The following is a 21447-nucleotide window of genomic DNA, read 5'->3' as shown; positions in this document are numbered from 1 at the left end:
ATTAAAAAACCAGGGCGGGCCGTGGACCGGACACACCGTTGGAGAAAGAAATTTATCAGGTAAACATAAATTCTGTTTTCTCCAACATAGGTGTGTCCGGTCCACGGCGTCATCCTTACTTGTGGGAACCAATACCAAAGCTTTAGGACACGGATGAAGGGAGGGAGCAAATCAGGTCACCTAAATGGAAGGCACCACGGCTTGCAAAACCTTTCTCCCAAAAATAGCCTCCGAAGAAGCAAAAGTATCAAACTTGTAAAATTTGGTAAAAGTGTGCAGTGAAGACCAAGTCGCTGCCCTACATATCTGATCAACAGAAGCCTCGTTCTTGAAGGCCCATGTGGAAGCCACAGCCCTAGTGGAATGAGCTGTGATTCTTTCGGGAGGCTGCCGTCCGGCAGTCTCGTAAGCCAATCTGATGATGCTTTTAATCCAAAAAGAGAGAGAGGTAGAAGTCGCTTTTTGACCTCTCCTTTTACCTGAATAAACAACAAACAGGGAAGATGTTTGTCTAAAATCCTTTGTAGCATCTAAATAGAATTTTAGAGCGCGAACAACATCCAAATTGTGCAACAAGCGTTCCTTCTTTGAAACTGGTTTCGGACACAGAGAAGGTACGATAATCTCCTGGTTAATGTTTTTGTTAGAAACAACTTTTGGAAGAAAACCAGGTTTAGTACGTAAAACCACCTTATCTGCATGGAACACCAGATAAGGAGGAGAACACTGCAGAGCAGATAATTCTGAAACTCTTCTAGCAGAAGAAATTGCAACTAAAAACAAAACTTTCCAAGATAATAACTTAATATCAACGGAATGTAAGGGTTCAAACGGAACCCCCTGAAGAACTGAAAGAACTAAATTGAGACTCCAAGGAGGAGTCAAAGGTTTGTAAACAGGCTTGATTCTAACCAGAGCCTGAACAAAGGCTTGAACATCTGGCACAGCTGCCAGTTTTTTGTGAAGTAACACCGACAAGGCAGAAATCTGTCCCTTCAGGGAACTTGCCGATAATCCTTTTTCCAATCCTTCTTGAAGGAAGGATAGAATCCTAGGAATCTTAACCTTGTCCCAAGGGAATCCTTTAGATTCACACCAACAGATATATTTTTTCCAAATTTTGTGGTAAATCTTTCTAGTTACAGGCTTTCTGGCCTGAACAAGAGTATCGATAACAGAATCTGAGAAACCTCGCTTCGATAAAATCAAGCGTTCAATCTCCAAGCAGTCAGCTGGAGTGAAACCAGATTCGGATGTTCGAACGGACCCTGAACAAGAAGGTCTCGTCTCAAAGGTAGCTTCCAAGGTGGAGCCGATGACATATTCACCAGATCTGCATACCAAGTCCTGCGTGGCCACGCCGGAGCTATCAAGATCACCGACGCCCTCTCCTGATTGATCCTGGCTACCAGCCTGGGGATGAGAGGAAACGGCGGGAACACATAAGCTAGTTTGAAGGTCCAAGGTGCTACTAGTGCATCCACTAGAGCCGCCTTGGGATCCCTGGATCTGGACCCGTAGCAAGGAACTTTGAAGTTCTGACGAGAGGCCATCAGATCCATGTCTGGAATGCCCCAAAGTTGAGTGACTTGGGCAAAGATTTCCGGATGGAGTTCCCACTCCCCCGGATGCAATGTCTGACGACTCAGAAAATCCGCTTCCCAATTTTCCACTCCCGGGATGTGGATAGCAGACAGGTGGCAGGAGTGAGACTCCGCCCATAGAATGATCTTGGTCACTTCTTCCATCGCTAGGGAACTCCTTGTTCCCCCCTGATGGTTGATGTACGCAACAGTCGTCATGTTGTCTGATTGAAACCGTATGAACTTGGACCTCGCTAGCTGAGGCCAAGCCTTGAGAGCATTGAATATCGCTCTCAGTTCCAGAATATTTATCGGTAGAAGAGATTCTTCCCGAGACCAAAGACCCTGAGCTTTCAGGGATCCCCAGACCGCGCCCCAGCCCATCAGACTGGCGTCGGTCGTGACAATGACCCACTCTGGTCTGTGGAATGTCATCCCTCGTGACAGGTTGTCCAGGGACAGCCACCAACGGAGTGAGTCTCTGGTCCTCTGATTTACTTGTATCTTTGGAGACAAGTCTGTATAGTCCCCATTCCACTGACTGAGCATGCACAGTTGTAACGGTCTTAGATGAATGCGCGCAAAAGGAACTATGTCCATTGCCGCTACCATCAACCCGATCACTTCCATGCACTGAGCTACGGAAGGAAGAGGAACGGAATGAAGTATTCGACAAGAGTCCAGGAGCTTTGTCTTTCTGGCCTCTGTTAGAAAAATCCTCATTTCTGAGGAGTCTATAATTGTTCCCAAGAAGGGAACCCTTGTTGACGGGGATAGAGAACTCTTTTCCACGTTCACTTTCCAGCCGTGCGATCTGAGAAAGGCCAGGACGATGTCCGTGTGAGTCTTTGCTCGAGGGAGGGACGACGCTTGAATCAGAATGTCGTCCAGGTAAGGTACTACTGCAATGCCCCTTGGTCTTAGTACAGCTAGAAGGGACCCTAGTACCTTTGTGAAAATCCTTGGAGCAGTGGCTAATCCGAAAGGAAGCGCCACGAACTGGTAATGTTTGTCCAGGAATGCAAACCTTAGGAACCGATGATGTTCCTTGTGGATAGGAATATGTAGATACGCATCCTTTAAATCCACCGTGGTCATGAATTGACCTTCCTGGATGGAAGGAAGGATAGTTCGAATGGTTTCCATCTTGAAAGATGGGACCTTGAGAAATTTGTTTAAGATCTTGAGATCTAGGATTGGTCTGAATGTTCCCTCTTTTTTGGGAACTATGAACAGATTGGAGTAGAACCCCATCCCTTGTTCTCTCAATGGAACAGGATGAATCACTCCCATTTTTAACAGGTCTTCTACGCAAAGTAAGAACGCCTGTCTTTTTATGTGGTCTGAAGACAACTGAGACCTGTGGAACCTTCCCCTTGGGGGAAGTCCCTTGAATTCCAGAAGATAACCCTGGGAGACTATTTCTAGCGCCCAAGGATCCAGAACATCTCTTGCCCAAGCCTGAGCGAAGAGAGAGAGTCTGCCCCCCACCAGATCCGGTCCCGGATCGGGGGCCGATATTTCATGCTGTCTTGGTAGCAGTGGCAGGTTTCTTTGCCTGCTTTCCCTTGTTCCAGCCTTGCATTGGTCTCCAAGCTGGCTTGGCCTGAGAAGTATTACCTTCTTGCTTAGAGGACGTAGCACCTTGGGCTGGTCCGTTTTTACGAAAGGGACGAAAATTAGGTCTATTTTTTGCCTTGAAAGGCCGATCCTGAGGAAGGGCATGGCCCTTACCCCCAGTGATATCAGAGATAATCTCTTTCAAGTCAGGACCAAACAGCGTTTTCCCCTTGAAAGGAATGTTTAATAGCTTGTTCTTGGAAGACGCATCAGCCGACCAAGATTTCAACCAAAGCGCTCTGCGCGCCACAATAGCAAACCCAGAATTCTTAGCCGCTAACTTAGCCAATTGCAAAGAGGCGTCAAGAGTGAAAGAATTAGCCAATTTGAGAGCATTGACTCTGTCCATAATCTCCTCATAAGGAGGCGAGTCACTATCGAGCACCTTAATCAGTTCATCAAACCAGAAATATGCGGCTGTAGTGACAGGGACAATGCATGAAATGGGTTGTAGAAGGTAACCCTGCTGAACAAACATCTTTTTAAGCAAACCTTCTAATTTTTTATCCATAGGATCTTTGAAAGCACAACTATCCTCTATGGGAATAGTGGTGCGTTTGTTTAAAGTAGAAACCGCTCCCTCGACCTTGGGGACTGACTGCCATAAGTCCTTTCTGGGGTCGACCATAGGAAACAATTTTTTAAATATGGGGGGAGGGATGAAAGGAATACCGGGCCTTTCCCATTCTTTATTAACAATGTCCGCCACCCGCTTGGGTATAGGAAAAGCTTCTGGGAGCCCCGGCACCTCTAGGAACTTGTCCATTTTACATAGTTTCTCTGGGATGACCAAATTTTCACAATCATCCAGAGTGGATAATACCTCCTTAAGCAAAATGCGGAGATGTTCCAATTTAAATTTAAAAGTAATCACATCAGATTCAGCCTGCTGAGAAATATTCCCTAAATCAGTAATTTCTCCCTCAGACAAAACCTCCCTGGCCCCCTCAGATTGGGTTAGGGGCCCTTCAGAGATATTAATATCAGCGTCGTCATGCTCTTCAGTAACTAAAACAGAGCATCCACGCTTACGCTGAACAGGGTTCATTTTGGCTAAAATGTTTTTGACAGAATTATCCATTACAGCCGTTAATTGTTGCATAGTAAGGAGTATTGGCGCGCTAGATGTACTAGGGGCCTCCTGAGTGGGCAAGACTCGTGTAGACGAAGGAGGGAATGATGCAGTACCATGCTTACTCCCCTCACTTGAGGAATCATCTTGGGCATCATTGTCATTATCACATAAATCACATTTATTTAAATGAATAGGAATTCTGGCTTCCCCACATTCAGAACACAGTCTATCTGGTAGTTCAGACATGTTAAACAGGCATAAACTTGATAAGAAAGTACAAAAAACGTTTTGAAATAAAACCGTTACTGTCACTTTAAATTTTAAACTGAACACACTTTATTACTGCAATTGCGAAAAAACATGAAGGAATTGTTCAAAATTCACCAAACTTTCACCACAGTGTCTTAAAGCCTTGAAAATATTGCACACCAAATTTGGAAGCTTTAACCCTTAAAATAACGGAACCGGAGCCGTTTTAAGCTTTAACCCCTTTACAGTCCCTGGTATCTGCTTTGCTGAGACCCAACCAAACCCAAGGGGAATACGATACCAAATGATGCCTTCAGAAGTCTTTTATAAGTATCAGAGCTCCTCTCACATGCGACTGCATGCCATGCCTCTCAAAAACAAGTGCGCAACACCAGCGCGAAAATGAGACTCTGCCTATGCTTTGGGAAAGCCCCTAAAGAATAAGGTGTCTAAAACAGTGCCTGCCGATATTATTATATCAAAATACCCAGAATAAATGATTCCTCAAGGCTAAATAAGTGTTAATATCAATCGATTTAGCCCAAAAAAAGTCTACAGTCTAAATAAGCCCTTGTGAAGCCCTTATTTACAATCGTAATAAACATGGCTTACCGGATCCCATAGGGAAAATGACAGCTTCCAGCATTACATCGTCTTGTTAGAATGTGTCATACCTCAAGCAGCAAAGACTGCAAACTGTTCCCCCAACTGAAGTTAATGCTCTCAACAGTCCTGTGTGGAACAGCCATGGATTTTAGTTACGGTTGCTAAAATCATTTTCCTCATACAAACAGAATTCTTCATCTCTTTTCTGTTTCTGAGTAAATAGTACGTACCAGCACTATTTGAAAATAACAAACTCTTGATTGAATAATGAAAAACTACAGTTAAACACTAAAAAACTCTAAGCCATCTCCGTGGAGATGTTGCCTGTACAACGGCAAAGAGAATGACTGGGGTAGGCGGAGCCTAGGAGGGATCATGTGACCAGCTTTGCTGGGCTCTTTGCCATTTCCTGTTGGGGAAGAGAATATCCCACAAGTAAGGATGACGCCGTGGACCGGACACACCTATGTTGGAGAAATTGTTCACTTTTTCACAAACTTTAGGTTTCTCAAAGAAATTATTTACAAACAACTTATGCAATTATGGCATAAATGGTTGTAAATGCTTCTCTGGGATCCCCTTTGTTCAGAAATAGCAGACTTATATGGCTTTGGCGTTGCTTTTTGGTAATTTGAAGGCTGCTAAATGCCACTGAGCACCACACGTGTTTTATGCCCAGCAGTGAAGGGGTTAATTAGGGAGCATGTAGGGAGCTTGTAGAGTTAATTTTAGCTTAAGTGTAGTGTAGTAGACAACCCGAAGTATTGATCTAGTCCCATTTTGTTGTATTTAATGCCACCATTTCACCGCCAAATGCGATCAAATAAAAAAAAAAGTGTTCACTTTTTCACAAACTTTAGGTTTCTCACAGAAATTATTTACAAACAACTTTTGCAATTATGGCATAAATGGTTGTAAATGCTTCTCTGGGATCCCCTTTGTTCAGAAATAGTAGACTTATATGGCTTTGGCGTTGCTTTTTGGTAATTAGAAGGCTGCTAAATGCCACTGCGCACCACATGTGTTTTATGCCCAGCAGTGAAGGGGTTAATTAGGGAACATGTAGGGAGCTTGTAGAGTTAATTTTAGCTTAATTGTACTGTAGTAGACAACCCAAAGTATTGATCTAGGCCCATTTTGGTATATTTAATGCCACCATTTCACCGCCAAATGCGATCAAAATTAAAAAAAAACTTAAATTTTTTCGCAATTTTAGGTTTCTCACTGAAATTATTTACAAACAGCTTGTGCAATTATGGCACAAATGGTTGTAAATGCTTCTCTCGGATCCCCTTTGTTCAGAAATAGCAGACATATATGACTTTGGCGTTGCTTTCTGGTAATTAGAAGGCCGCTAAATGCTGCAGCGCATCACACGTGTATTATGGCTAGCAGTGAAGGGGATAATTAGGTAGTTTGTAGGGAGCTTGCAGGGTTAATTTTAGCTTTAGTGTAGAGATCAGCCTCCCACCTGACACATCAGACCCCCTGATCCCTCCCAAACAGCTCCCTTCCCTCCCCCACCCCACAATTGTCCCCGCCATCTTAAGTACTGGCAGAAAGACTGCCAGTACTAAAAGAAAAGGTTTTTAAAAAAAATATATATTTTTTTAGCATATTTACATATGCTATGGTGTAGCATCCCCCCCTTAGCCCCCAACCTCCCTGATCCCCCCCAAAACAGCTCTCTAACCCTCCCCATCTGCCTTATTGGCGGCCATCTTGGGTACTGGCAGCTGCCTGCTATTATTTCACAGTCAAAAAAGTGTTGTTTTTTTTTAAATGTACACTACTGTTACACCAGTGGTGGCACTGGGCAAGTGGGCACAGTATACGCTGTGAGCCTGACACACACATGCTGGCAGGCAGGCAACTGCAATTAGATTACACAGGAAAAAAAAAAAAAGCAGACTGATGTTTTAGCCCTAAAAAGGGCTTTTTGGAGTGCTGTCCTTACAGCCGAGATCAGATGAGTCCTTCAGGACTGTAGTGGACACTGAATACACTAGCCTAGCTATCAATTTCCCTATTAAATCAGCAGCAGCTACACTGTCCCTCCTCTCACTAAGAATACAGGGAGGGTCTGCCGCTGATTGGCTGTAATGTGCCAGCTGACTGTGAGGTACAGGGTCAAAGTTTACTCAATGATGACGAATAGGGGGCGGATCGAACATCGCATATGTTCGCCCACCTCGGCAAACGCGAACATGCTCTGTTTGCCGGGAACTATTCGCCGGCGAACTATTCGCGACATCACTATTGGGTGGAGAGCTTTAAAGAATCAGGACCTATGTGATTAACACCCTATGTATGGAGGGCTATCCTTCAAATTGAGTTGTTTCCTTCCTCAAATATAAACAAGTTACCTTAATTGTATTCTTAAGTGTCTACAAACTGACCACAATTGTTTTAGAGCTGTTAGGAGTAAAACTGCAGTACCAACCTCTGCATTGATAAACCGTATTTCTGCCAAAGTTCTCAGCAAAGACCTTTCTTCGCTAAATGATATAATCTTGGAATTTGATGATTCAAGCTCTACACTTCCACTTCTTCCTTCATCCAAATTACTCACTGCTGATTTCTTCTTCTGCACTAATAAAAAAAATATATATATAAAAATAACCTTATAATTTTTTTTATCAAGTTTTATAATTCTGCAACTCAATAAATTTACATTAAACAATGTCACGTTTAAAGGGACATTATAGTGAACAAATACATCTTTAATTCAAGTAATGTAAACTATGTCATAAATATTATTTTCTCAAATCAGAGAAACAGATTTAAAGGTACGCTAAAATAAAAATAAAACGTTCATGATTTAGATAGAGCATGCAATTCTAAGCAACTTTCTAATTTACTCCTATTATCAATTTTTCTTCCTTCTCTTGGTATCTTTATTTAAAAAAGTAGGAATGTAAGCTTAAGAGCTGGCCCATTTTTGGTTCAGAACCTGGGTTGCACTTGCTTATTGGTGGCTAAATGTAGCCACCAATTAGCAAGCGCTAGCCAGGGTCCTGAACCAAAAATGGGCCAGCTCCTTAGATTGCATTCCTACTTTTTTCAAATAAAGATACAAAAAGAACAAAGAAAATTTGATAATTGGAGTAAATTAGAATGTTGTTTAAAATTGAATGCTCTGGGGCCTATTTATCAAATGTCTTGCGGACCTGATCCGACAGTGCGGATCAGGTCCGCAAGACCTCGCTGAATGCGGAGAGCAAGACGCTCTCCGTATTCAGCATTGCACCAGCAGCCAGGGCCGCCATCAGGGGGTGACAGGGGTGACTCCAGTCAGGGGCCCAATGGGCCAGGGGGGCCCCATGAGGCAAGAACAAAAAAAAAAAAATTTAAAATTTTGGCAACCACCAGTGGGTACTACAGCAGAGTGCTAATTGAGCATGGGGAATGTTATTATATTACAAGTAGTAAAGTATTAGCATTTGAGAGGATTTCTGAGTGTGCACTAAACCACTATGCACAGTGTGAGAAAGACTTGGCACTTTGTTTGTACAGTGTGTGCCTTAATGTTTCCTCCTGTGAGTGTTTCTGTGGGTGTCTGTGTTTATGTCTTTGTGCTTTGGTTTGTGTCTCTATGAGTGTGTATGTATTTTTTTTCAGTGGGTCTCTCTGTGAGGGTGGGTGTGTATGTCTTTGTGCATTTTCTGTGGATGTCTGTGAGGGTGTGTGCATATGTGTTTGAGCTTTTTTAATGGGTGTCTCTGTGAGGGTGTGTTAGTTTGTCTTTGTGTATTTTCTCTGGATGCCTCTGTGAGGGTGGGTGTGTATGTCTGTGTTTTCTGTGGATGTCTCTGTGAGGGTGTGTGTATGTATGTATGTCTGTGTTTTCTGTGGATGTCTCTGTGAGGGTGTGTGTTTTCTGTAGGTGTCTCTGTGAGGGTGTGTGTGTGTATGTATTTGTGTGTTTTCTGTGGATGTCTCAGTGAGGGTGTGTGTATGTATGTCTTTCTGTGTTTTATGTAATTGTCTCTCTGTGTGTGTATGTCTTTGTGTGTTTTCTGTGGGTGTCTCTGTGTGTGTGTGTGTATGTCTTTGTGTGTTTTCTGAGGCTGTCTCTGTCGTTGTTTCCTTGGGTGTATGTGCAAGTTTGAGTTTGTGTGTGGGGGTCCATTGTCTTTTCCTTTTTAGGACATTTTGACCTTACTACTGATTATTCACATCTTTCTACAGACTTTGAGACTAATGAGACCTTTCCGGAAGTCACCTAATCCACCAATTAACCTTTAAATTATTGTTTAGGCAGTTCCTTCCTTTCAGCCACTGCATGCTGTTGTCATCATTTAGTTGGCATCTTCCTTTACAAAAAGATAATCACAACTCCATATTTTGTTTTCTAAATCTCCTTTTTTTACAAAACTGTAGTCTACCTCATTACTTGTCAGGTCAATGTAAACAAGTGCTGAGTGTCTGAGCGTGTTTCTTTGCGTGTCTGCTAAAGTGTCTATATGTGAATCCTTATGTGTGAGTGTGTGTGTTTCAGTGTATGAGTGTGTCTGTGTGTGTGTATGTTACTACCTTTATAACATTTCCAAGTTTAAATAAACACTTAAGAATAAAGTGCATATACGCTTTAGTCACTTGGTCAAAAATTGCACATGTCAAAGGAGGGGGGGGGGGGCTGATCAATGGTTAAGTCAGGGGCCCCAAAATTTCTAGTGGCAGCCCTGCCAGCAGCTCACTAGAGCTGCTGGTGCAACGCCGCCCCCTGCAGACTCGCGGCCAACGCGTACTCCATCGGGTTGAATTCCGGCGATTCCTGTCCCCCTGCTCAGAGCAGGCGGACAGGGTTATGGAGCAACGGTCTTTGTGACCGCTGCTCCATAACTTGTGTTTCTGGCGAGTCTGAAGACTCGCCAGAAACACGGGCTGTCAAGCTCTGTTCGGAGCTTGACAGATAGGCACCTCTATCTGAATCACGAAAGAAAAAAAAATTAGTTTACTATCCCTTTAAAGTCTATAAAACTACTTACAAACTTCCTGTTTTGGGACCTTCCAGCGGTCATCATCATATAGCAGGCAAAATCGACATGCTGTGCGGCAAACATCCCACACCTCTTGCTTTCTGGCAATTTTTGCCAAGTCTGCCCAAAGTCTGACCCTGCAAATAAAATTCATAAAAAATTATTTAAATAATGCATACATTAAAGGGATAGTAAACCCCACAATTTTATTTTAGGATTCAGATAGAACATACAATTTTAAACAACTTTCCAATTTAATTCTATTATCAAATTTTCTTAATATGTTATCCATTGCTGAAGGGACAGCATTGCACTACTGACAGGAAGCTGAAAATATCTATTCAGCCAATCACAAGAGACAAATGTGTGCAGGCACCAATTAGCAGCAGCTCCCACTAGTGTATGATATGTGCATATTTATTTTTTAACAAGGGATACTAAGAAAATTAAGCACATTTGAAAATAGAAGTGAATTTAAAAGTGTCTTAAAATGACTTGCTCTTTCTGAATCATGCAAGTTTAATTTTTACTTTCCGATCCCTTTAAGCTAACGGCAAGACCAAATAACTCATTTTAGATACTTCATTCATGTAATAAAATATATATTATGATTTTATTTTACTAAAATATTAGTAGAAATGCTCCACACGTAATTTCTTATACAAGGAAGACAAGATACTAAATTAAAGAGACAGTAAAGTCAAAATAAAAGTTTAATGATTCAGATATAAATTGAAAAGTTGTTTAAAATTGCATGCTCTATCTGTTATAAAAATTTGTTTTGTTCTCTTGGTATCTTTTATTGAAGAGTAAAACTAGGAAGGCTCATAAGAGCTCAGGAGTGTGCACGGGTCTTTAGTACTCTATTGAAGCAGTGTTTAGCAACATTGTATAACAAAGCTATAAATAATGTTGCAAAACACTTCTGCCATAGAGTACTAAAGACACGTGCACACTCCTGAGCTCTGAGGAGCCTACCTAGTTTTAGTCTTCAATAAAAGATACCAAGAGAACAAAGCAAATTTGATAACAGAAGAAAATTGGAAAGTTGTTAAACGTTTATGATTCAGATAGAACATGCATTTTTAAATTTTGACTTTACTGTCTCTTTAATTTATACTCTATGTAGACTGAAGAAACCTGAAACTAATCAATACAGATACCTTTGCTTTTAAAGGGACAGTCTAGTCCAAAATAAACTTTCATGATCCAGATAGAGAATGTAATTTTAAACAATTTACTTTTATCACCAATTTTGCTTTGTTCTCTTGGTATTCTTAGTTGAAAGCTAAATCTAGGTGGTTCATATGCTAATTTCTAAGCCCTTGAAGGCCGCCTCTTCACTCAGGGCATTTTGACAGTTTTTCACCACTAGAGGGTGTTAGTTCATGTATGTCATATAGATAACACTGTACTCACACACATGGAGCTCCTAGGAGCCCGCACTGATTGGCTAAAATACAAGTCTGTCAAAAGAACTGAAATAAGGGGGCAGTTTGCAGAGATTTAGATACAAGATAATCACAGAGGTAAAAATTGTATTAATATAACTGTGTTGGATATGCAAAACTAAGGAATGGGTAATAAATGAATTATCTATCTTTTTAAAAATATAAATTCTGGTGTAGACTGTCCCTTTAACATTTTAGGAAACAAAATAGGAAATAAGATCTTGATGAAACTCACCTTTCATTGGCATTTTTATTTGCCATTCGATTCAAGTGTCCCTCGGTCTTCTGGACACATTTCATATGGTGCTCTGCTTTCATACTTAAATATGCTACATTATCATTTTTGTTATTTTTGCCTGTAGAAACTTTAAAAAAAAAAAAAAACACTATTTAATTTACATTCTTCTGTGTGTGGTTACACATTCCCACTTTAGATGCGGCAACGGCTGTGTCAGCACTATTGAAAGGGACATTATTTTAGAAAAATGGCAGTTCTAATGTATTAGACTATGCAAATGTAATACTGGCGACCCTACAATGCTGTTAAATTGCTGTTCGGAAGCTATACAGCATTGCTGATGCTGAGCAGACCTTGTTGTCACTGTGGCTGCTGATTGGGCGACGGTCCATTTCTGCTTAGGACTAGCAGTTTTCTGCAGCTCCCAAATGGTGCTTCAAATAAATGTTTAACCCTTTTGCATGTTAAAGGGACATTAAACACTTTGAGATGGTAATATAAAATGATAAATTGTATATAATAAAACAACTCTGCAATATACTTTCATTATTTATTTTGTCCTCTTTGCCTGTAATTCCATTCTGAAATTGTGAGCTTTTCAGTTCCTGTTAGAAATGGAAGTGCAGAACACTGTTAAATCCAGCACAACCATTGGCTGCACACTCTAGTGACCTATTTATAAATGTCTCTAATTGGCCACAGCAGAGAAGGTAACCTAAGTTACAACATGGCAGCTCCCAGTGTTTTATAGACACTAAAACTTTACACTTATTTTGTCACTTTTTAAACAACTAATGAAACTTTAAAAAATACATCTACATGTTAGTCATGGACTAATCTTTTCTTTGAATGCATCATTCTATCTAGCATGTATTTAGTGTTTAATGTCCCTTTAAATACAGATTTTGCAGGGTTGCAAGGGTTAAAATGGCATGCTCTAACAAATTAGATCATGTATTTTTTTCCCACTTATATGGCCCTTTAAAGGGACAGTCTACTTCAAAAATTGCATGGTTTAAAAAGATAGATAATCATTTCATTACCCATTCCTTAGTTTTGCACAACCAGCATTCTTATATTAAAATACTTTTTACCTCTGTGATTACCTTATATCTAAGCATCTTTTGACAGCCTCCTGATCACATGACTTTTAATTTATAGAGCGCACATGAATTAGCATTATCTTGTTGTGAAAAGCAAATAAAAAAGCAAATAAAAAAGCATGAGATAAGAGGCTGTCTGTAGTGGCTTAGAAACCGGCAAAAATGTAGAGGTTTAAATAAGAATGTTGGTTGTGCAAAGCTGGGAAATGGGTAGTAAAGACATCATTTATCTTTTTAAACAATAACAATTTTGGTGTTGACTGTCTCTTTAAGGGCTCGATTACGAGTGGAGAGCTATTGTTCACATGCGGGCCATATAATGTTTTTGCAACGGTTTGCACTCAAGTTTAATTTCGCTTGTATTACAAGTTTGTTACCCCTACATTACAAGCGCGAAAGCACAAACTTTTTACTTTCAACTCGTAATATGAGTGCGCATCTCTGAGCTAAAAAAAATGATGTCTAACGGTTTAACGCTCTAACGCAAAATACCGTTCCACTCGTAATCTGGCCCTTAGTGTCTTTAATGAAACATGAACTATTCTTATGTCATGCATGAATTGCAAGAAATATACTGTAAAAATAAATAACCATTATATTTCTTTGATATAATTCTAATTGTTACTAAGATAATATACTACAAAAACTCATGCTTTACAAACCTGAAATGATATTTTAAAAAACAAAGAATATCCCAAAGTATGCTTGGCACTATGATCGTATTTGTAAAATATTTTAAAACTTTAATCAAATTTGACGAAAAAATTAAATTATGCTTGCCTGATAATTTTCTTTTCTTCTGACAGGAAGAGTCCACAGCTGCATCCATTACTTTTGGGAATTCAGAACCTGGCCACCAGGAGGAGGCAAAGACACCCCAGCCAAAGGCTTAAATACCTCCCCCACTCATTCTGCCCCATAGGTAAAACGAGTGCGGGGAGCTGTGGACTCTTCCCGTCCGAAGAAAAGAAAATTATCAGGCAAGCATAATTTAAGTTTTTCTTCTTAAATAGGAAGAGTCCACAGCTGCATTCATTACTTTTGGGAAAACAATAACCAAGCTAAAGAGGACACTGAATGCAAACAAAGGGCAGGTACAGAAGGCAGCCCCTTCGAAGGGCACCACAGCCTGAAATTACCCAACACCTGATAAAAAAACTGTAACACTTAGAAACAAGGGGTTAAAAACCTGAAGGACCAAGTAACTGCCTATCAGTTAAACAACCTACAAGGCTATATTAGAGACCACTCGGATCCCTAAAATCCATTGAGCACAAAAAAAAACCCCAAGGAGCCATATCCCACAGACATTCTGATAACACGGAAATAACCCCCGACCCGAAGGAAGAGAACCTTCACCTACCCCTGAGGGGGGAAAAAACTGAGGAACATAAGATATCTAAAGGACTACCAACTAAGGTAAGAAACCCTTAAAACGACTAACGCAAACCCAAGGTTGCTAAAGACAACCGCCAAGGGAAATGAACTGCCTAGCAGGAAAAGGACCAGGAATCAATTCCACACCTATGAAAAGGTGATCACAAGAAGAACCAAGGACTACCCTCAGATCCCTGACACAACACCATACGACTTATGGTGCTCCAAGGAAGCCGTAAGCTCCCCACTGTACCATAGTCTAGTGGACACAACTGCTAAAACTAGACAAACATAGGTAGCATATAAAACTGAAGGAATTCTGAGAAATTAAGATCCTGCAGACAAGGATTAGAAAACAAAACCTATATCCTATCAGAGAAAAAAAGGCTATCTAGTGAAACACACAGCCACCTCTGAACAAGAACTCGCAAGCTCCAGCCTCAAGGCTGTAAAGCTGACCCCAAGCCACCGTGGGAGACAATCCCACAGAGAAGGCCAAAAAAAAATCAACAACGACTCTCGTCCAAGAAAAAACCAGACCGTAGAAGAACATCTAACACTAGCAGCCCATGAAACCAGTGGAGGGATGAAACATCGTGAACCCCCAACCGAAGGCAGGAAACAGGATAGAAAGCTGCCACAGCAGGATTCAAACTCCAAGCCTTCAGCTACTAGGCAGGGTAGATATCCCATAGGCCACATAGACTTGCAGCAACTGGAAGTACACGGTCAAGACTCAACAGAGCAGCCAGATCCCCGACTCCCACTCCGAGGTAACGGACCCTGTCCAAACGGATTGGCAATGTCCGAATACAAAGAAGACATAATTCTCTGAATCACAACTGAGAGGAAAAAGGAGGGACCGAAAGGGAACAAACCCATGGGAGAACAACTCTGACCATTAATTAATCTTGCTTCCTATCACAAAGCCAAGGCAGAAATACTACGTGCTCGGGATCTAGAACCCGTAAAAAGCTCCTTTCCAAAGAAGGACCACTCCCAACCAAGGGAGATAGGACACTGAACTACAGCGTCCCAGTACCAGAATCCAGTCCCCAAGACCTCTTGCACGCAAGGAAGGGCAGAACCCCTCGTAAAATGAGAAAAGAAGGACCTCTGGGACCCCATGTATACTGTATTCTGAAAACCTCCCCAAGGGTTAACACAAAGGAACCGCTTCCCCAGCTATAGGCATGGAGAAGAGATGAGAGAAACGATAAAAAAAAATTGATAAAAGACCAAATCAGCCATACTGACAGCTCAGTTATAACAAACAACCACAAGCCCACATCAAGGTGCAATAGCTGCCCCTGACAACAATTGTAAGATCCTGCCTGAGAGACAGCAAAACTAACCCTTAGGCAGTTATAAAATTTCCCCTGAAGGGACATGCAGATGTTCCAAAATCGAAAGGTTTGAAACTGAACCACCCAGGACCAATCCAGATCCGGACTTCAAATCTCAGACAAGAGACATGGCCATAAGCCAGACCCCTAGAATCTGAGACCGGTCAATGTTCTAACCCCCTGAGGAACCAACAAGTCACCTCATATGGAGGAGTGCACTCTAGGCAGTGCATCCAACATCTCAATGTCCCTGGACATTGGACGCTTGAAATAGATTCAGGCCAAAGAGCCTTGAGAGACATCTTAACAGGCTTACAAAGAGGGCAACCAGCACCCGGAGGTGCAACTGATCCAGGACCCTCGGCTTGCAAACCCAGAGAGCTAGATCTCTTAGAGAGTCAAAGGGGAACACCCCCCCCCCTCGAAGACCACAGCTTTACAAGGGACAGGCTCCAAACAAGCCCTTAGGATGAGAAGATGATAATATCTCCAAAGACCCTTACAGGGATCAGTTTAAAGGAAAATCCTGTACCACACAGGAAAAACTGTGGGAGCCTCACAACTCCTGGCAGACAAGTCGACGAGGGGTAAATGCCGGGGAAAAGCAAAAGGGACTTACCCCAGCCCCTGCGCTCCCAATATAAGAGCGTACAACATACTAAAAAAGGAAGTAATAAGGAGTTCCAGACACAGATGACCTGACCACCCAAGTAGGGAAAAAGTAGCCCCAGCAACCTTTGAGAGGTACTTGCGACTAGGCCACAAAAAACAGACATCCAGAAGATACCAAGAGTGAGAACGAAAATCGCCATCCATCTGGTACCCCGGATGCCCAGAGGTCATCCAAACCTCCAAACCCATGGGAATGGATAAACTTTGCAACCAAGGCCAAAATACCTCTCACGATGAGCCTCAGCAGGCACAGAGTCTGGAACCCCCTCAACAGTAGGAACGGGAGGCAGACCGATGAAGTCCCTCTGATTTCTGGAAATGAAGGCAAGAAGAAAAAACGAACACTTATCAAAGTGAACAACTCAGCACCCTACAGGGTAACCAGCACACCGGCACCATGTGGGTGACATGAACCGTAAGGAGCAGTTGCTAGCGCCCGACCAGGACCTGTCTGGTACGGGAGCACTCTGAAACTGTCCAAGGTCCAAGAAAAAACGAAACCCCCAAAGGGATCGATAACAAACTATAAACATAACTGATTGCAAGTATCAGTTCCAGAGAAGAAACTTTCCCAATACGGAAATTATAACAGACATGAGCTTCGAAAAACAAATTAAACACATCCTATCTGGATCAAATAAATGAAGGCCGCACTCGTGGGTGAACGCCCAAGGAGAATGGGCACGCTAACAGGACCAGCCAATCAGGGGACCCATTCTCCTAAGCTCAGAACTGAAACAGATACTTAAAGAAAAAAAAAACGGAGACGTCAAGGAGATTGGCTTCATCCCCATACATCTAACCCAGTTTGCCATCCGGCACGGAAGACCGAGGATCCCTCGGCCTAGTAAGACCAGAATCCTACAGCACCGCCAAAACATGCCTTAGTAGTACACGAAGACGTGCCAGTCTATAACGGAAGGCAAAATGTTCCCCCGCTGGATCGATGGACGACCCCGGACCATAAGGGAGGGGCCCCTGAAGCCTCAGAGGCCATCGCTTCCCCAGAAAGTCAAACAGACTCTGGTTAACAGAACACGGACAGTATCTTAAAATTACTTCTCTTGGGAGAGATAAATGCGCCAGCGCCATAGATATGGCCATGTGGAACCATGCTGTAACCTCTGGAGGAAACAAGCCGCCTTCCAGAGGAGTAACGGTCATAGGGACACCTGCTTGCATAGCAAAAGAAGGTTCTGGGGTGCGAGTCTCACTGGACATGGAATCCTCAGGGGCAGATGGCTCAACACACTCTACACTCCCTGAATCGGGGGGAAGAGAGTACTCTAGCACGGCAATCGGAACATAACTGATGGGCATGGATAACCTGGGCCATTTCATACTCCTGAAGAAACAAGCAAACCCAGCACTCGTCAACCAGATCAAAGGTGCACGCTAGAGGGGTCCATGCACTCACCCCAAAAGGTATAGTGAAAAGATAGAAGCAGCACCGACTTGAAGTATTTCTTATATATTTATTGCATCAGAGACAAAAAAACAACAACGACGTTTCGGTCAGTACCTGACCTTAATCATTGAAGAAATACTTCAAGTCGGTGCTGCTTCTATCTTTTCACTATACCATTTCATACTCCTCACAAGACGTATACTCTGAGTTGGAGATGTCCGTCTCTAAAAAATCAGAATCCTCCATATCTTGGAGATTGCAAATATGAACAAAAGCTAAACGGCACCTTACACCCCCAATGGCTGGGGCACTCACCACCTACTGTGAACCAGACAACTAACGAACAGACTCTCTCCATCATCAACCGGTCAGAGTATGGGAATGGAATTACAACGTGACCACACTCGGTCACACGGCGCACCGTGTAAGCCAACAAATAAGGCACGCCAGTCCAAAAGAACCACGCAGTCTGATGGAAAGGCTGTTATGTTCTGAATAGCCATGAGCCCAAGCATCACTATACATTAGCAGATTGAATCATATAACAAACATAATTAAAGTCCCCCCTGTTCAATAACCCCCCCACAGGAGATATTAACCCTTGATTCCATAAGATAAAGGAGTCCCACTGGAACCCTGACTTCTTTCATTAACATTACATTCACATATCGAAATAAAATGAAACGATCTTACCGGAATCTACGCCATGGAACAGGAACACGGCCCTTCAAGTGTGACAGATAGTAGCATCGCTTCTGACATGGACTTGAGTGAATAAAGGCAGGCAGCGAAACTCGTCAATGATGATTGCCAAGGAGCTGTTAACATGATTCGGGATGGTTTCGCAAGGACGACACTCCCTGCATCTCCGGACTCTAACTTTCATCCATGCTCTCATTGAAAGGCTGACAGGATTACTTAAAACTCCAGTCCCATTTTGAAGAGTACTACCCTCCATAAAAGACTAACTTTAATCTTCTGACACTTCTCTGCCAACCTCCTGTGACGAAAGGCAAAGAATGACTGGGGGATGAGGGAAGTGGGGGAGGTATTTAAGCCTTTGGCTGGGGTGTCTTTGCCTCCTCCTGGTGGCCAGATTCTGAATTGCCAAAATTATTGAATGCAGCTGTGGACTCTTGACGTTTAAGAAGAAAAGAAGTTAAACAATAATAAATAAAGTATGGTGATGTATATGGTAAATCAATGATTTGATTAAAGCCAGTTGATCAGATTATGACTGGTACCATAAAATGTATACATAAAAAAACCAACATAGATATATTAGAGAAAAATATATAAATCGCAAAAAAATATTTTAATTAAAAGTTTCAGGAAACCAATGCACATGTAACATGGTCTTTCCGCTAAAACCATAAAGAAAAGAAAAGGATGAGGAAAGAAAAGGAAGTCAGGCCTAAGGGAGAAAAACTGTCTATGTGAAATGAATTTGCCAAATTTAAATAATATAAACAAAAAAATCCCAAGGCAACTCTTGTGTTAATGTGTGTGAAAAATAACAATCATGTGACTGCCCTGTAAATCTTATGAAGTGTATTTGACTTACATCATGTTACTGTCACCCAAAGATATGTGATTTTGTTTTAAGATGAATGAAAATAAAGAATTATAAGTTTGGTTTGTATATTTAATACTTATAGTTGTTAAGAGTATGGGATAAAGAAAAAATAATATATAAAACAAGGAACTTCTTGCCTTAAATGCTGTAAGTTATTTTAGGACTAGGCTCAACCAAAGGTTCTGACGTGGTTTTTAACGTCGAGCCTCGCAGGGGCTTCCCTTGTGTAGTTATCGTAAAAAAGGGGTAGTCTCTGCAAGTGGCGAGATGCCTCTTATATAAGGTAATGGAGCTTGATGGAGCTTTTTTGTTTAGGAAAAACACATATTGCTGGAATTTCATGGGTTGGGAAGTCTTCCACTGCTCCTCCCGCAGCTAGAAAAAGAGCTTATGTAACTCTGCGCTGATATAGGAAATACCCAGGTCAGGGCAAACATCCCAGTTTCCAGGGACTGCAGTGCCCAGCTCCACCCAAGGCATGCCCTAACTCCACTCAACCCCACACATTGCAAAAAAAAAAAAGTTACACACATTACCTTTAGCGTCATTTTCACTGTCGAGGACCATCTGAAATACATCCGGAGCTAAACAGAGACCGGCATTCACAAGCAGAGATCGTTTTTTTCTTACTGAATCTTTTGAGTTGCTTTGTTTAGCCTAAAACAAATCAATCAATATGACTTTGGTGGCATACCTGAAACACTGCAGCTTTGCTTACAGTTTCAAAATGTTATTAGCTTATTATATATATATATAAACACAGAAATGGACAACACTCTCAAATCAGACTGGGTACATATTCTATAAGCCTGCAAAACATACAGCCCTGGGTGCTCACCAGCACTCACAGCCAGCTGCACAGCTTTTAGTGACTCGTTAACCCCAGACAAGTCTCAGGGCAAAGCCAAAGGTCCTTGGCTTAAACTATTTGGCCAAATGCTGTAACTAACTATATATAAAACAACCTGCATAGATTTAAGACCAAGAAACATTTCAACATATTCAAATATAAAAGTATAGACCATGGTGTAATACCCCCATACAAAATACTGTTGTTTACCGAATAGAAGGCAATTATTGACATTCATCTGATCACTGTTCTTGCATGTAATGTTTATATAAATATAATTTTAAATAAAACAGTTTTAACCTCCAGTAAATATATCTTTGCTTCAATTTCTGCACAGAAAATTAGAAAGCATTAAAAAAAAAAAAAGTATTCACATAGAGCTAGCTGCAATGACAACCAGGCAGATCAGCAAGACTATTTAAAATGGAATTAGAGATAATTGCTTTAGAATGGTACAGAAATTAAAACCCAACATTGTGACTAAAGTACTTTCTGACGATGTAATAATTTTATCAGTAAATAATGTGAGAACGTCATTAACTCTACTAACCAAATATATACTGTATTACAAGTCGCATCCCATTCCTTCATTAGTAAAGATCTTGAATAAAATATTTATCAGATTATATTCTGATGTGCATTTACTTCTGTAGTATTTTTCTCATATCTCAGTAGAAAGAGAGGTAGGGCAAGAAAATCTAGACCTAAATGATGTCTGCGTATTGTGTAAAATGTGTATGTGGCATTAACATTTAATTAAAGAAAAATTATACTATACTAGTCCTAAAGCCCATTCACATAGGCCATTTTTTGCAGTACAGCGGTCCCACCCTTGCGCTCTCTCCCTCCCCCTCTCTTTTGCTCTCTCTCTCTCCCCCCTTCTCTTTTGCTCTCTCTCTCCCCCTCTCTTTTGAGCTTTCTCTCTCCCCCCTCTCTTTTGAGCTCTCTCTCTCCCCCTCTCTTTTGCACTCTTTCCCCCTCTCTTCTGCACTCTCTCTGCCCCCCCTCTATTTTGCGCTCTGTCTCCCCCCTCTCTTTTGCTCTCTCTCTCCCCCCTCTCTTTTGAGCTCTTTCTCCCCCCCTCTCTTTTGCGCTCTCTCTCTCTCCCCCCCTCTTTTACGCTCTCTCTCTCCCCCTCTCTTTTGTGCTCTCTCTCTCCCCCCTCTCTTTTGCGCTCTCTCTCTCCCCCTCTCTTTTGCGCTCCCTCTCTCCCCCATCTTTTTTGCGCTCTTTCTCTCTCCCCCATCTCTTTTGCGCTCTCTCCCCCTCTCTTTTGCGCTCTCTCTCTCCCCCCCTCTCTTTTGTGCTCTC

General features: G+C 41.8%; 1 protein-coding gene across 1 annotated transcript in view; it reads right to left on the bottom strand.

Annotated features, from left to right (window-relative positions):
- LOC128640465 (cilia- and flagella-associated protein 46-like) overlaps positions 1-21447 on the bottom strand; it is a 638812-nt gene that overhangs the window by 443993 nt on the left and 173372 nt on the right. Inside the window, exons 19-22 of the mRNA XM_053692944.1 lie at positions 19823-19943; positions 11802-11931; positions 10125-10252; positions 7577-7725 (exon numbers count right to left, since the gene is read on the bottom strand). Coding sequence (XP_053548919.1) covers positions 7577-7725; positions 10125-10252; positions 11802-11931; positions 19823-19943 — 528 coding nt within the window. The remainder of the gene's footprint in view (positions 1-7576; positions 7726-10124; positions 10253-11801; positions 11932-19822; positions 19944-21447) is intronic.

This window comes from Bombina bombina, chromosome 9, assembly GCF_027579735.1.
Source record: "Bombina bombina isolate aBomBom1 chromosome 9, aBomBom1.pri, whole genome shotgun sequence".
In the NCBI taxonomy this organism is placed as follows: domain Eukaryota; kingdom Metazoa; phylum Chordata; class Amphibia; order Anura; family Bombinatoridae; genus Bombina; species Bombina bombina.
Note: the sequence above shows the minus strand (reverse complement) of the source record. Positions and strands in the feature narration are given on the sequence as shown.